The sequence below is a fragment of the Myodes glareolus genome, chromosome 7 (assembly GCF_982192425.1).
Source record: "Myodes glareolus chromosome 7, mMyoGla1.1, whole genome shotgun sequence".
Classification (NCBI taxonomy): Eukaryota; Metazoa; Chordata; class Mammalia; order Rodentia; family Cricetidae; genus Myodes; species Myodes glareolus.
In genome coordinates, this window is record NC_142032.1 from 54,132,836 (window position 1) to 54,147,514 (window position 14,679).

At 38.6% G+C, this 14,679-nt stretch overlaps 1 protein-coding gene across 3 annotated transcripts in view; it reads left to right on the forward strand.

Moving 5' to 3' along the window:
- LOC125415789 (solute carrier family 22 member 19-like) overlaps positions 1-14,679 on the forward strand; it is a 46,732-nt gene that overhangs the window by 12,091 nt on the left and 19,962 nt on the right. For all 3 annotated transcript variants that reach the window (XM_048458316.3, XM_085693589.2, XM_048458317.3), the window contains exon 5: positions 6,220-6,343. In XM_048458316.3, the coding sequence (XP_048314273.3) occupies positions 6,220-6,343 (124 nt within the window). The remainder of the gene's footprint in view (positions 1-6,219; positions 6,344-14,679) is intronic.

The window sequence follows — 14,679 nt, forward strand, 5'->3', positions numbered from 1 at the left end:
GTTTTCATATATACATTGTGTACATGAATAAAATATCTTGATCACATCCATCCCTCACTATCTCCTTCCTACTCCCACCAGGACACCAATCACAACTTTATGTACTATTTATTTACTTACATATTTATTCTTCCAAGTCCAGTTAGAACTGCCCGTGTGCTCATGGGTATAGAATCTTTCACTGGGTTGTGGGGAGCCTAACAGTATCTACACTCCTAAAGTGACTTTCTCTTTTCCAATAGCCATCAAGTGCCAATAAATCCTTAGCTAGTGGTGGTACCTGGGGTGCCCATTCCCTTTCCTGCTAGAATTTTTAACTGGCTCAATTGTGTGTGCTGTAAGCGTATATAAAACAGCCGTGCCATGCTGAGAGAGAAGAAAGCATTTCATAGCCTTCCTTTCCACTCTCCAGCCTTGCATTCTCTCCACGTCCTCTCTCATCACCTTCTCTGAACCTTGCATGGGGGAGGAGTGTTGACAGAGATGCCCCATCTATGGCTGAGAAATCAGTTACTTATTCTCAGCATTCTGAACAGTTACAATGCTCTATACTAACCACTGCCCTCTGTAATAAAAAGCTTGTCTAACTAAGGTTGAGATCAGCACAAAAGTATGGATATAAATGTGAGTTTGACAATCTGAGTGCACAGCAAAATAACATTAATACCGCTTCATAAAAAGAGTCTGGAAGTGTTCCTTCCATAACTATTTTATGAAATAATTTACAAAGCATTGGTGTTATTTCTTTGAGATTCTGGTAGAATTCTGCACTGAATGCATCTGACCACAGAGTTCTTTAGGTCAGATTAATTTTTATTTATGCTTTAATTTATTTGCTGACTATGGATCTGTTTAAATTATTTATTTCATCTTGGTTTGCTTTTGTTATGTTTCATGCATATAGATATTAGTCCATTTCTTTATATTTTTCCATTCAATGAACAAGAGATTTAAAAATATTTTCTTATGATTTTTCGAGAATCGTTGGTATTTGTTACAATGTTTCTCCTTTTATTTCTAATTTTCCCTATTTGTGTCACTTCTCTCTTTTGGTTAATTCAGCCAAGAGTTTGTCAACCTTGTTTGACTTTCAAAGTTTTTTGTTTCATTTTCTTAATTTTGGTCCTGATTTTGGCTGTCTATTTGGGATTGGTCTGTTCTTGTTTATCCAAGGCCTTTAGATATACCATTAAGTTATTAACTTGAAATTTCTCAAATGTTTTTGATATAGTCACTTAGTACTATAAAGTCTCCTCTTAGGACTGCCTCTATTGAGTCCCATAGATTTTGATATATTGTGCTTTTATGTTCATGCAAACTTAGGAATTACAAAATTTCCTTCTTAGTTTCTTCCCAGTCATCATTTAAGTTCCATGAGTTTGTGTACTCTCTATTACCCAGCATTCCTTTGTGGTCAGATAGATTATAGGATGTTTATTAAAGTTTTCCTATACTTATTGAGGTTTGCTTGGTGTCCTAATATGAAGTCGATTTTGGAGAAAGTTCCATGGACTGCCATTACAAAGAATATATTCTACTTGTTGTTTGAGTGGAATGTTCTATAGGTGTTTATTATGCTCATTCAATTTTAAAGTATTTAATGCTACTTTTATTTAGGTTTTTACGTATAAATAAAACATTTAAAAACATTGGAGGTGCAATATACATATTAGCGCTTAACATTTATAACATGCTTCTATTTTAAACAGAGTGCGTGAATATATTAAACATAAAAGAAAAAACTTAGCTCATTAGCAACAATTATCTTAGTGAAATTAAGAACAATTTTAATGTTTTTTCTTTCCTAAAAGTAAAATAAAAATTAAGAGATTCTTTTGTCTATCTTTTGTATTCTGCTGGTGGTGCTTGTGTCTGTAGCTCCTGTTTGCTTACCTAGGTTTTTTATTACTAGAATCCCTCAGTTTGTGTTTTCTTTATTGTTTATATTTTCATTTTCAGGTCTTGAACAGTTTTGTTTCTTTCATCTGTTTGGTTTTTTTTCCCCCTAGGGATTTATTAACTTCCTCCAAGTTTTTGATTGTCTTTACCTTGATTTCCTTAAGGGATTTATTCACTTCTCTTTTAAATAACCTTTATCATCTTCATAAAGGTGGTTTTAAGGTCTTTTTCTTGTGCTTCAGCTGTGTTAGAATATTCAGGGCTTACTGGTGGTGACATATCCAAGGCTATTGTTGACTGTGCTCTTATGATAATGCCCAGGCATCTGGGTTTGGAGTGACTATAGGTCTAGGTGCCTATTTCTGGGTTTTTGTCCTTTGGATTGTGTGTTGTTCTTTGGTTTCTGTTTCCTCTTTGGTTCTCTGCCCTGTATGGCCTGTGGTCGAGTGGGGGTAGGGTGGGGAGGGGAGGTCTCCACTAGAGTTGGGGGCTGGACTTCTGGTGGCCCTCTGGTCAGGTAAGGATTCTCTGCTTGATTTGGGGTCCGAGACATGGTGACAAGGAGGAGATGGAGAATTGGGGAGAGAGTAGCAGGGCATTGAGAGAATGGGAGAGGTCCGCAGGTGGGTGGTTGGGGTGGCCTCTTATTCTTTTACTTTTAAAACAATTGTTTTATTTTTTGCCTTGATCTGTCTACTAGTATGAGTGGGATGCTCACTATCACTTTGGTATTTTAGGTTTAAAAAATTTTTCAGAATTTTACAGAAGAAAAACAGTTTTTCTTCTGTAAAACTGAGTGAATCTGTTTTTGGTACATGTATGTTTAGAATTGTGATAGCCTGTGGTGGATTGTTATTATTATTATTATTATTATTGATTTTTATTGAGCTCTAAATTTTTCTCTGCTCCCCTCCCTGCCTCTCCCCTCCTCCCTTCAACCTTCGCCCAAGGTCCCCATGCTCCCAATTTACTTAGGAGATCTTGCCTTTTTCTACTTCAAATGTGTAGCCCAGGATGGCCTCAAACTCATGATCCTCCTGCCTCTGCCTCCTTCAGTAAATCCTACCAGCATGTGCCACCACAACTGACTGGATTGTTGTCTTAATGAGTATAGAATGAGCTACCTTATCATTTCCGACTAGTTTTGATATGAAGTCTATTTCGTCAGGTATTAGAATATATATCTATGTCTACATGTTTGTTGGCTCCATTGGCTTAGGATCCCCCTTTCCACCTTTTTATCCTAAGGTGACATCTATTTTAAGTTTTGTTGTTTTTGAATTCAGTCTGTTAGTCCATGTCTTTCTATTGGGAAATTGAGACCACTAATTTTATTATTGAATTTTGTGTATTTATTTCTGTCATTTTTTGTTTTGTGGTGTTTACTTAGACCTCTTTAGATAAATTGTACTGAAATTGTTTATTTATTCCCTGTGACTTCTTGTGTGAATTCATTCTTGTCTTCAGAGCAAATATTCCTTCTAGTGTCTTCTGGTTTGAAGAGCTGGTTTGGTGGCTAGATATTCCTTAGATCTATTTTTATCATGAAAAGTTTTAATTTTTTAAAATTTTAGTAGCTAGTTTTGCTGGTTACAATATTCTTGGTGGATAATAATTGTCTTTCAGAAGTTGGAACACATCTTTCCAGTCTCCTTTGGATCAAAAAGTTTCTGTGAGATGATCAGGAACTATCCTGATGGACTTGCTCTGTAAGATACTTGATTTTTCTCTTGTAGCTTTTAACATTCTTTAGTCTATGTTTTTAATGTTTTAACTACAATGTGTTGCGAGGCCTTCCTCTTCCTGATCCTGTCTATTTGGAGTTCTATAGGCCTCTTATACCTGGATGACCATTTTTTTTCTCTAGGTTTAAGAAATTTTCTGATATGATCTTTATTGAAAATATTCTTCATGCCTTTACTGTTATTCTTCTTCTGTGCCCGTAATCTGAAGATTAGATCTTTTCATGATCTTTCATCCACTTTCTGTTCTTACTTCTTTTTAAATTTGTTTACTGTTGACCTTTACTGAGCGATTCAGTTCCTCTCATTGTCTTCCATTTCTGATACTGCTTGTCACGTGCTCGTTTTATCAATGAGGGCTGTCACTGAATTTTTATTTGGCTTATTGAGTTTTCAAACTTAGCCTTATCTCAACTTTGGTTTCCTTCAGCAATCCCTATCTCCATTTTCATTCCTTAGATTGATTTCTTCAGTAGTTCCTTTTCTGCTGCTGTGATAAACACCATGACCCTTGACAGAAGGAAGGGTTTATGGTTCTAGAAGGATAAGTCCATCATAGCAGCAGGTTGCAGGCATGGTGGCTTCTAGCAAAAAATGAAGGTTCACATCTTAAATTACAAACAGGAAGCCAAGAGAGTGAACTAGAAAGGATTCGAATCTTTAAACTGTCAAAGTCCACCCCCAATGACACACTTCCTTTTTTTTTTGATTAATTAAATTTATTTTTTAAACAGTCTTTTCTCATTTTACATATCCATTCGAGTTCCCACTCCCTCCCCTCCTCCTACTCCCTTACCTTCCCCCCCCCACAGTCCCCAACAACTCTTCATTGTGGGTAAGGCCACAAAATCTGACACATCACTTTGAGGCCTACATCTAGGCTGAGCAAGGTATCTCTCCGAAAAGAATGAGTTCCAAAACATTAGTTCAAGCATTAGGGATAAATCCTGGTCCCACTGCCCAAGCCACACAAGTGTCACCCACATTCAGTGGGCCTAATTTGGTCCTATGCAGGTTCTCCTGCTCTCAGTTCAGAGTCAGTGAGCTCTCACTAGCTCAGGTCATCCACTGTCCTCCATTTCCCTTCAGAAAAGAACAGACCTCTCAGTGATATCAACTGAACATGGCATAATAAGATGCAGTAAGACTAGGTGTAAGTCCTCATACCAAGGCTGGATGAGACAACCCAGTAGGAGAAAAAAGGTCCCACAAGCAGGCAAATGAATCAGAGGCACCCCCTTCCCATTGTTAGGAGTCCAACTAAAATTTAAGCTGGACGGCCTCTTGTGGTGGCACACGCCAATAGAATTTGCTGAAGGAGGCAGAGGCAGGAGTATCATGAGTTTGATGCCAGCTTGGGCTCCACTGAGGTTTCTATTTGAACTAATTAATGAGTTTTTCGTTTCAACATCATTTCAGCTTGTTTTTTTTTCCAGTAATCTTACCTCTTCACTGAATTCTGTTATTTCTCATTTTATTTCTCTCTTGGAGCATATTCACATATTACTCGAAGTGCTAAATATAGTGATAATCATTATGCTGAATTATTTGTTTGGGATTTTTTTCTAGTCATTTCTATTATGATCATTATTATGGGATTAGCAGTTTTTGGAAGAGTCATGTTGTTTTGGATTATCCTGTTGTTTCTGAGTGGGGGCTGAAGCAGTTGGAGAACTTGGTTGGTTGAGTGTTTCTTTATTTCTTCCTTTTTTGTTCAGATTGCCTTTTTTCTTTTACTAGAGCCATGATGTTCAGGAGAGGATTAAGTCTTAGTACGGCTGAGATGTAATTTTCTTCTCCAGATTAGTGCAGTGAGCTTCTGGGCTGCCAGGATGGACCTGAGCAGGGGAAGCTGGGGTCCCCTACTTAGTGCAAGAGGCTGTGTGGGCTTAGATCCCAGAGCAAAATTATACCCTTTCCTCCTTTAAAATTACTTAAAAAGTGCTACAATATTGGATCAGTAGAGACGGCATACTTGGTTAGAAATGACTCTAAGAGGTGCTGACAGGTTTGATACAGTGAGAGGAGTTCATACAGACAAAGGAGAAAATCTTCTGTCAGACCCATTCATACAACTTAAATCTTCACAACACATCGATCAACACTGCGGCACTGATTCTCCTATTATATAGATGCGAGCGTGAATCAGATTCATCTGTAATGAGTGGTTAGATGTCGTCAGGTACTTGGTGTAGGAATGGATGTACTTCAAATGGTATAATTACTGTGTACAATTTTTCCAGAGGTCCTTAATTTAGGAAAACATATTATGAGTAAATGCTTCCTACATTTGAATAGGGAATCTGGTGTCCCTTGTGTTCCAGTTCAGTGAACTACATGTAAATTTGCATCCAAGTCATGGAGACCAGCATGACTCCAATTCTGCCGTCCAGAAGTACAGGTGTACTACATGGGTAAATTGTTTTCTAGTACCAGACAACATAGGATTATATTTACTGCTATAACAGAATGAATGATTGTAACCATTAAACTAATAATAAAACTATCCAAGGACAAATGTGGTACAAAAAAATGACTACATGAAAATTAATTTTACTTTCAACATCTTCATGTGCAGGTGGATGTCAGAGTCAGCTCGGTGGCTGATTGCAACCAACAAACTTCAAAGGAGCTTAAAGGAACTTAGAAGAGTTGCACACATAAATGGAAGGCAGAGTTCTGGAGACATCTTAACCATTGAGGTGAGCATAATGGTAGCTTGTTATGACACAAAGAAAACACGAGTCTGATATATATATGTCTAGGTGTCAAGAAGCAATATGCCCCTATTAAATATATTACATACATATATTTCATTCAAAAGGGACTTTAGCTTATTGAATTTAATTTGTAAAAACTTATACACAGGATTTTTATTCATTTTAAAACTTCTTCTTAGCTTATATTAATTATATATAATGTTGAGCATTATAACATTTTTATATATGTGTATTACATATTTTATCATATTTATTACTAATCTTATTCTTCTCTCATTCCCACTCATCCCATTCCTCTCCTTACACAATCCTTTTATAGATTCATGTCTTTCTTTTGTGTGGGTGTAAACCAAGAAGTTAAATTAGGGTTAACTATTGAAGCAGAAAGGATATATTATTTACAGGACAGTGAGTGACTTCTAGTGGCTATTCCATTGAAGAAAATGTCTTTCCTCTCCCAGAAATCATTAACTGACTACCAATCTTGAGGATGAGTAGACCTTAATGACCTCTTTCATCTAGACAATGAGTCCTGAAAAAGGAGAATGGCCTTATAAGCCTCTCTACTGTCTACGATGGAAAATTGCCCAGACTGTCTGGGCTGAGCAAGGTATTCCTCCACAGGCAATGGGCTCCAAAGAGACAGTCCATGCGCTAGGGATAAATACTGGTTTCACTGCTAGTGGCCCCATAAACAGCCCAAGCCACACAACTGTCACACACACTCAGAGGGCCTAGTATGGTCTTATACTGGTTCCCCTGCTGTCAGTCCCACTAGCTTGGGTCAGCTATTTCTGTGGGTTTCCCCATCATGATCTTGGACCCTTTGTTAGCAACATCACTCCTCCCTCTCTATGGCTGAACTCCAGGAGTTCAGCCCAGTGCTTAGCTGTGGATCTCTGTATCTGCTTCCATCAGTTACTGGATGAAGGCTCTCTGATGACAATTAAGGTAGTCATCAATCTGATTACAGGGGAAGAACATTTTAGGTATCCTCTCCACTATTGCTTAGATTCTTAGGGGTCATCCTTGTGGATTCCTGGGAATTTCCCTAGTGCTTGGTTTCTCGCTAACCCCATAAGGGCTCCCTCTTTCAAGTTATCTCTTTCCTTGCTCTCCCTCTCTGTTCTTCACCCAGCTCGATTTTCCCTATTCCTCATGTTCCCCTCCCCACTCCGCTACCACCCTCTCTTGTCCGCCCACACTGTCACATTACTAAAGAGATCTTGTCTACTTCACCTTCCCAGGGGATCCATGTATGTCTCTCTTAGGATTCTCATTTTCTGTCTTCTTGGGGGTTGTGGACTGTAGGCTGGTTATCCTTTGCTTTATGTCTAATATCCACTTACTGTGAGTGAGTACATGCCGTGTTTGTCTTTCAGGGTCTGGGTTACCTCACTGAGAATATTTTTTTCTAGTTCCATCCATTTGCAAGCAAATTTCAAGAATGTATTGTCTCCCCCCCCCCCCACCTCGCTGAGTGGTACTTCACTGTGTAAATGCACCACATTTTCTTTATCCATTCTTCAGCTGAGGGTTATCTAGGTTGTTTCCAGGTTCTGGCTATTACAAATAAGGCTGCTATGAACATACCGGAACAAATGTCTTTGTGGTATGGATCTTCATCCTTTGGCTATATCCCCAAGAGTGGTATTGTTGGGTCTTGAAGAAGATTGATTCCTAATTTTCTGAGGAACCGCCATGTTGATTTCCAAAGTGGCTGTACAAGTCTGCACTACCACCAACTGTGGAGGAGTGTTCTTGTAACTCTACATTTCTCCAGAATAAGCTCTCATTGGTGTTGTTGATCTTAGCCAATCGGATTGGTGTAAGATAGTATCTCAGAGTTGTTGATTTTTTTTTTTGATGTGTTCTTGGATTTAGTTTGCCAGTATTTTATTGAGTATTTTTGTATCAATGTTTATAAGGGAGATTGGTCTGTGATTCTCTTTCTTAGTTGCGTCTTTGTGTGGTTTGAGTACCAGGGCAACTGTTGCCTTGTAAAAAGAATTTGGCAATGTCTCTTCTGTTTCTATTGTGTGGAACAATTTGAGGAGTATCAGTATTAGCTCTTCTTTCAAATTCTGGTAGAATTCTGTGTTGAAATCACCTGGCCCTGGCCTTTTTTTGGTTGGGAGACTTTTGATGACTATTTCCTTTGGGGCTATAGGTCTACTGAAATTGTTTGTCTGTTTTTGATTTAATTTTGGTATGTGATACTTATCCAGAAAATTGTCCATTTCCTTTAAATTTTCTTATTTTGTGGAGTACAGGTTTTTGAAGTATGACCTGATGATTCTCTGGATTTCCTCTGTGTCTGTTGTTATGTCTTCCTTTTCATTTCTGATTTTGTTAATTTGCATATTCTCTCTCTGCCTTTTGGTTGGTTTGGATAAGGGTTTGTCTATCTTGTTGATTTTCTTGAAGAACCAACTCTTTGTCTCATTGTTTCTTTGTATTGTTTTCTTCGTTTTTATTTTATTGATTATTGATAATTAATTTGATTATTTCCTGTCTTCTACTCCTCCTGAGTGGGTTTGCTCTTTGTTGTTCTTGAACTTTCAGGTGTGCTGTTAAATCGCTAGTGTGAGATTTCTTCAGGTTTTTTATGTAGGCACTTGATGTTGTAAACTTCTCTTTTAGGACTTCCTTGAAAAGGTTCCATAAGTTTGGGTATGTTGTGACTTTATTTTCATTGAATTCTAGGAAGTCTTTAACTTCTTTCTTTTTTCTTTTTTGACCCAGGGGTGATTCAGTTGAGCATTTGTTCAATTTCCATTCTTCTGTGTGCTTTCTGCAATTAGTCTTGTTGAATTCTAACTTTAAACCATGGTGATCTGGTAAGACAGAGGGTGTTACTTCAATGTTTTTGTATCTGTTGAGGTTTGCTTTGTTACCGACTATGTGGTCAATATTTGAAAGGTTCCATGAGGTGCTGAGAAGAAGGTATGTTATTTTGTGTTTGGGTGGAATGTTCTATGGATGTCTGTTAAATCCATTTGAGTCTTAACTTCTGTTAGTTTTTTTATTTCTCTGCTAAGTTTCTGTCTGATAGTCCTGTCCAGTGAGAGTAAGGTGTTGAAGTCTCCCACTGTTAGTGTGTAGGATTTGAGGTGTGATTTGAGCTTTGGTAATGTTTCTTTTACAAATGTGAGTGCCCTTGTATTTGGGGCATAGATGTTCAGGACTGAAACTTCAACTTGATGGATTTTTCCCGTGATGAATATGAAATGTCCTTCTTCATCTCTTTTGATTAATTTTAGTTTAAAGTCTATTTTGTTAGATATTAGGATAACTATACCAGCTTGCTTCTTAGGTCCATTTGATTGAAGAGTCTTTTCCCCACCCTTTGCTTTGAGGTAATGTCTGTCTTTGAAGTTAAGGCGTGTTTCTTGTATGCAGCAGAAGGATAGATCCTGCTTTCATATTCATTCTGTTAGTCTGTGTCTTTTTATAGGTGAATTAAGACTGTTAATATTAAGAGATATTAATGACTAGTGATTGTTAGTACCTGTTATTTTTGGTTTTGTTGTTGTTACTGGTATTGTGTGAGTCTTTGTTTTTTGGGTTTTGCTGATGTGGAATTATCTATTTCCTGTATTTTTTTGTGGATGTAGCTAGCTTCTTTGGGTTAGAGTTTTCCTTCTAGTACTTTCTGTAAGGCTGGATTTCTGGATCATATTGTTTAAATCTGGTTTTGTCATGAAATTTTTCTTTGTCTATGGTGATTTAAAGTTTTGCTGGGTATAGTAGTCTGTACTGGCATCTGTGGTCTCTTAATGTCTACATAACATCTATCCAGAACCTTCTGGTTTTCAAAGTTTTCATTGAGAAGTCAGGTGTAATTCTGATAAGTCTGCCTTTATATTTTGTTTGGTATTTTTTCTTTGCAACTCTTTTTTTTAATGTATGTTTAGTGTTTTGATTATTATGTAGTGAGAGAACTTTTATTTTTAGATCCAATCTATTTGGTGTTCTGTAAGTTTCTTGTATTTTCTTAGGCATGTCCTTCTTTAGGTTGGGGAAGTTTCCTTCTATGATTTTGTTGAATATATTTTTCCTTCTTTAAGTTGGACTTTTCCTTCTTCTATCCCTATTATTCTTAGGTTTAATTCTTTCATGGTGTCCCAGATTTCCTACATATTTTGTGTTAAGAGTTTGTTGGGTTTAACATTTTCTTTACCAATGAATCTATTTCCTCTATCATATCTTCAACACTTGAGATTCTCACTTCCTTCTCTTGTAATCTGTTGGTTATACTTGCATTTGTAGTTCTTGTTCATTTACCAAGATTTTCCACTTTCAGAATTCCCTTGGTTTGTGTTTTTTTTTAAATTGTCTGTATTTCAGTTTTTAAGTCTTGAACTGTTTCCTTTACCTGTTTAATTGTTTTTTTTTTCTTGACTTTAAGGGATTTGTCTAATTTTTCCAATTTTTGTTTGTCTTTTCTTCCACTTCTTAAAGGAAATTTTCTATTTCCTCTTTAAGGGTCTTTATCATCTTCATTAAGTTATATTTAAGGTTGTTTTCTTGTGCTTCATCTGTGTTGGGATGTTCATGTCTTGCTGGTGTAGAACCACTAGTTTCTGGTGATGCTGTATTGCTCTTTATGTTGTTGAATATTCTTACACTGCTGTCTGCCCATCTCTTCCTCCAGTGGGTGCAGGTGGGGTCTGTGCCTCATAGGTTTCTTCTTTCTCCAATTGGTGCAGGTGGGGCCTGTGGCTTAGATGGTCACTCTTCCTCCAGGTACAGGTGGGTGGGTTCTTGCCTCTGGTGGATACTGGTATGGCTCTGAAGCTCCTCTGGGTTTAGTTGTGGCTCCAGTGATCGCCAATGCCTTGCGGAGTGGTTAGGGATGAGGGGAAGTTGTTCCCAGGTCTCTGGGGCTCTCGTGGGTGTGGGTGGGGCATGAGATGTGCCTCCAGGGACTATGGCCTAGAGAGTAGGGCTCTCCAACTGGGGAACCAGATAGTTAGCTCTCCAGGTGGGAATGGGACCAAGGCTCTGGTCATTTCAGATGCCATGGGGGTGATTGGAGGTATGGGGAGGTTGCTCTCAGGTCTCTGTTGTAATGCTGGGTAGGGTGGGTCGTGGGATGTCCTGCAGACACTATGGCCTAGAGAGTTGGGCTCTCTAGGTGGGGACAGGGCCAAAGTTCCTATGGTTGCAGATACCCTGTAGTGTGATTGGGAGTGTGGAGAGGCTGTTCTCAGGTCTCTGGGGCTCTGGTGGGTGGGTGTGAGGCAAAGGATGTGCCTCTGGGGACTATGGCATAGAGAGTAGGGCTCTCCAACAAGGGAGCTAGATACTCCCTGTTTCTCTTTTAGACAGATTCAATCTTGTGTAGCCCTGGGTGACCTTGAAGTAACGAGATGCCTCTCCCTCTGTCTTCTGAGTCCTGGGATTAAAGGTGTGTGCCACCAGTCCCTGGCCTCTGTGGCTTAGCTCTGCACTCTGATCTCTAGGCAAACTTTATTTATTGAAACATAAACAAAATATCACCACAGAAAACTCAAATCCTACCCTCAGTGACAATATCTTCTCCAACAAGACCATACCTCCCAATCCTTTACAAATAGTTCCATCAAGTGAGGACCCAACATTTAAATATATGAGCCTATAGAGGCTATTCTTAATGGGGTCCTCAAGAGTTCAGTTTTTAAGAATCCCTCTCAGGGTTCAATTAAAGACACTACAATAAGTAAAGGGACCTAAAACCTGAGGGTTAAGAAATTTACTCACAACAGGATCTGTCTATTTCTTTCTCTCTCTCCCCACTCCTCATTAGAAATGTTCCCAGTGATATATACCCTTATTACCAACAATTCCCCAGCCCTAGCAGATTCCAGGTCTGTACTTCTTTGGCCCCATAAAAATTAGATAAGAGTTTTCATACACACACACACACACACAGACACACACACACACAGAGAGAGAGAGAGAGAGAGAGAGAGAGAGAGAGAGAGAGAGACAGAGAGAGAGACAGAGAGAGACAGAGAGAGACACAGGGAGAGACAGAGAGACAAAGAGACAGAGAGAGAGAGACAGAGACAGAGACAGAGAGACAGAGAGATCCGTGGTTGTCAGCTCAAAGGTGAAAGGGGCTTAGTACATGATTGATGAACTCCTTAATGGAGAAAGTTAGTTAAGAAAGGAATTAAATATCATTCCTAATAAATTAAATAGGAATTCTAGAGGGTACGACTAGTGCACCGCACTACATTTTTAGTGGTTAAATAAAGAGCTAAAAGATTTATTTTCAGTAAAATTATGAATAGGTCATGAATTTTTTTTTAGGTTTTATTTTTTAAAAAAGAAAACAAACTTTTTTCATTTTACAAAATCAATCGTAGTTCCCACTCCCTCCTCTCCTCCCATTCCTTCCACCTTCCTCCCCGCCACCATCCATTCCTCAGAGAGGGCAAGGCACATTGCTCCAAGGAAGGACCCAGGCTCTCCCCACTATCTCCAGTCTGAGCAAGGTATCCATCCAAAGAGAATGGGTTTCAAAAAGCCAGTGCAAGCATCAGGCACAAATCCTGGTACCACTGCCAGTGGCCTTGCAGTTGCCCCTGTCATACAACTGTCACCCACATTCAGGGGGTCTAGTTTGGTCCTGTGCTGGTTCCTTCCCTATACATGCTGAGTTGGTGAGTTCTCATTAGCTCAGGTAAGCTGTTTCAATGGGTGTCTCCATCATGGTCTTGATCTCCTTGCTCATTTCTCACTCCTCCCACTCTTCAACTGGACTTTGGGAGCTCAGTCCAGTGCTCCTCTGTGGGTTTCTGCCTCTGTTTCCATCAGCTGCTGGATGAAAGTTCTTTGGTGACATTTAAGATAGTCATCAATCTGACTACAGGACAAGGCCAGTTCAGGGACCCTCTCCACTAATCCTTAGGTTCTTAACTGGGGTCATCTTTGTGTATCCCTGGGAATTTCTCTAGTACCAGGTTTCTTGTTAGCCCCATAGTGTCTCCCTCAATCAAAATATCTCTTTTCTTGCTTTCTGTCTCTGTCCTTCCCCCATCTCAACTATCCCGCTCCCTCAAGTTCTCCTCCCCTTCCCTTTCTCTCCTCCTCCTTCCCTTCTGCCCTCCTTTCCCCCTTCATCCCCATGCTCCCAATTTTGCCAGGAGACCTTGTCTATTTCCTCTTTCCAGGGGGATCTACATGTGTTCTCCTTGTTGCTTAGCTTCTCTAGGACAATAGGCTCATTATACTTTGCTTTATAGCTACTATCTACTTATAAGTGAGTATATACCATGTTCATCTTTCTGGGTCTGGGTTACCTCACATAGGATTTTTTTTCTAGTTCCATCCATTTGTATGCAAATTTCAAGAATGTCATTGTTTTTTACTGCTGAGTAGCACTCCATTGTGTAAATGTACCACATTTTCTTTATCCATTCTTCTGTTGGGGGACAATCTAGGTTGTTTCCAGGTTCTTTGAAGTTTTAGTAGAATTCTTCACTGAAGCCATCTAGTCCTTGGCTGTCTTTGGTTGGGAGACTTTTGATGATGGCTGCTTCTATTTCTTTGAGGGTTATTGGTCTATAAATTATTCACTTGGTCTTGATTTAATTTTGATTAAATATCCAGAAAATAGTTCTTTTTTTTTTTTTTAACATTTTCCAATTTTGTGGAGTACAGGTTTTTGTAGTATGACCTAATGATTCTCTGGATTTCCTCAGTGTCTATTGTTATGTCCCCCTTTTCATTTCTGATTTTGTTAACTTGGATGTTCTCTCTCTGGTTTTTCATTAGTTTGGATAAGGGTTTGTCTGTTTTGTTTTCTCAAAGAACCTGCTCTTTGTTTCACTGAATTGTTTTCTTGTTTCTATTTTATTTATTTCAGCCCTTAATCTGATTATTTCCTGTTGTCTACTCTTCTTGGGTGAGTCTGCTTCTTTTTGTTCTAGGAACTTTCAGGTGTACTGTTAAGTCACTAGTGTGAGATTTCTCTACTTTATGTAGACTCTTAGTGCTAAGAACTTTCCTCTTAGCATTGCTTTCATAGTATCCCATGTTTGGGTACTTTGTGCCTTCATTTTTGTTGAATTCAAGGAAACCTTTAATTTCTTTCTTTATTTTTTTCTTGACCTAGGGGTGGTTCAATTGAGCACTGTTCAATTTCCTTGAGTTCGTAGACTTTCTGCAATTAGTGTTATTGTTAAATTCTAACTTGAAACCTCGGTGTTATAATAAGATACAGGAGGTTATTCCAATTTTTTTTTGTATCTGTTGAGGTTTACTTTGTTACTGAGTATGTGGTCAATTTTAAAGAAGATTTCATGATGTGCTGAGAAGAAGGTATC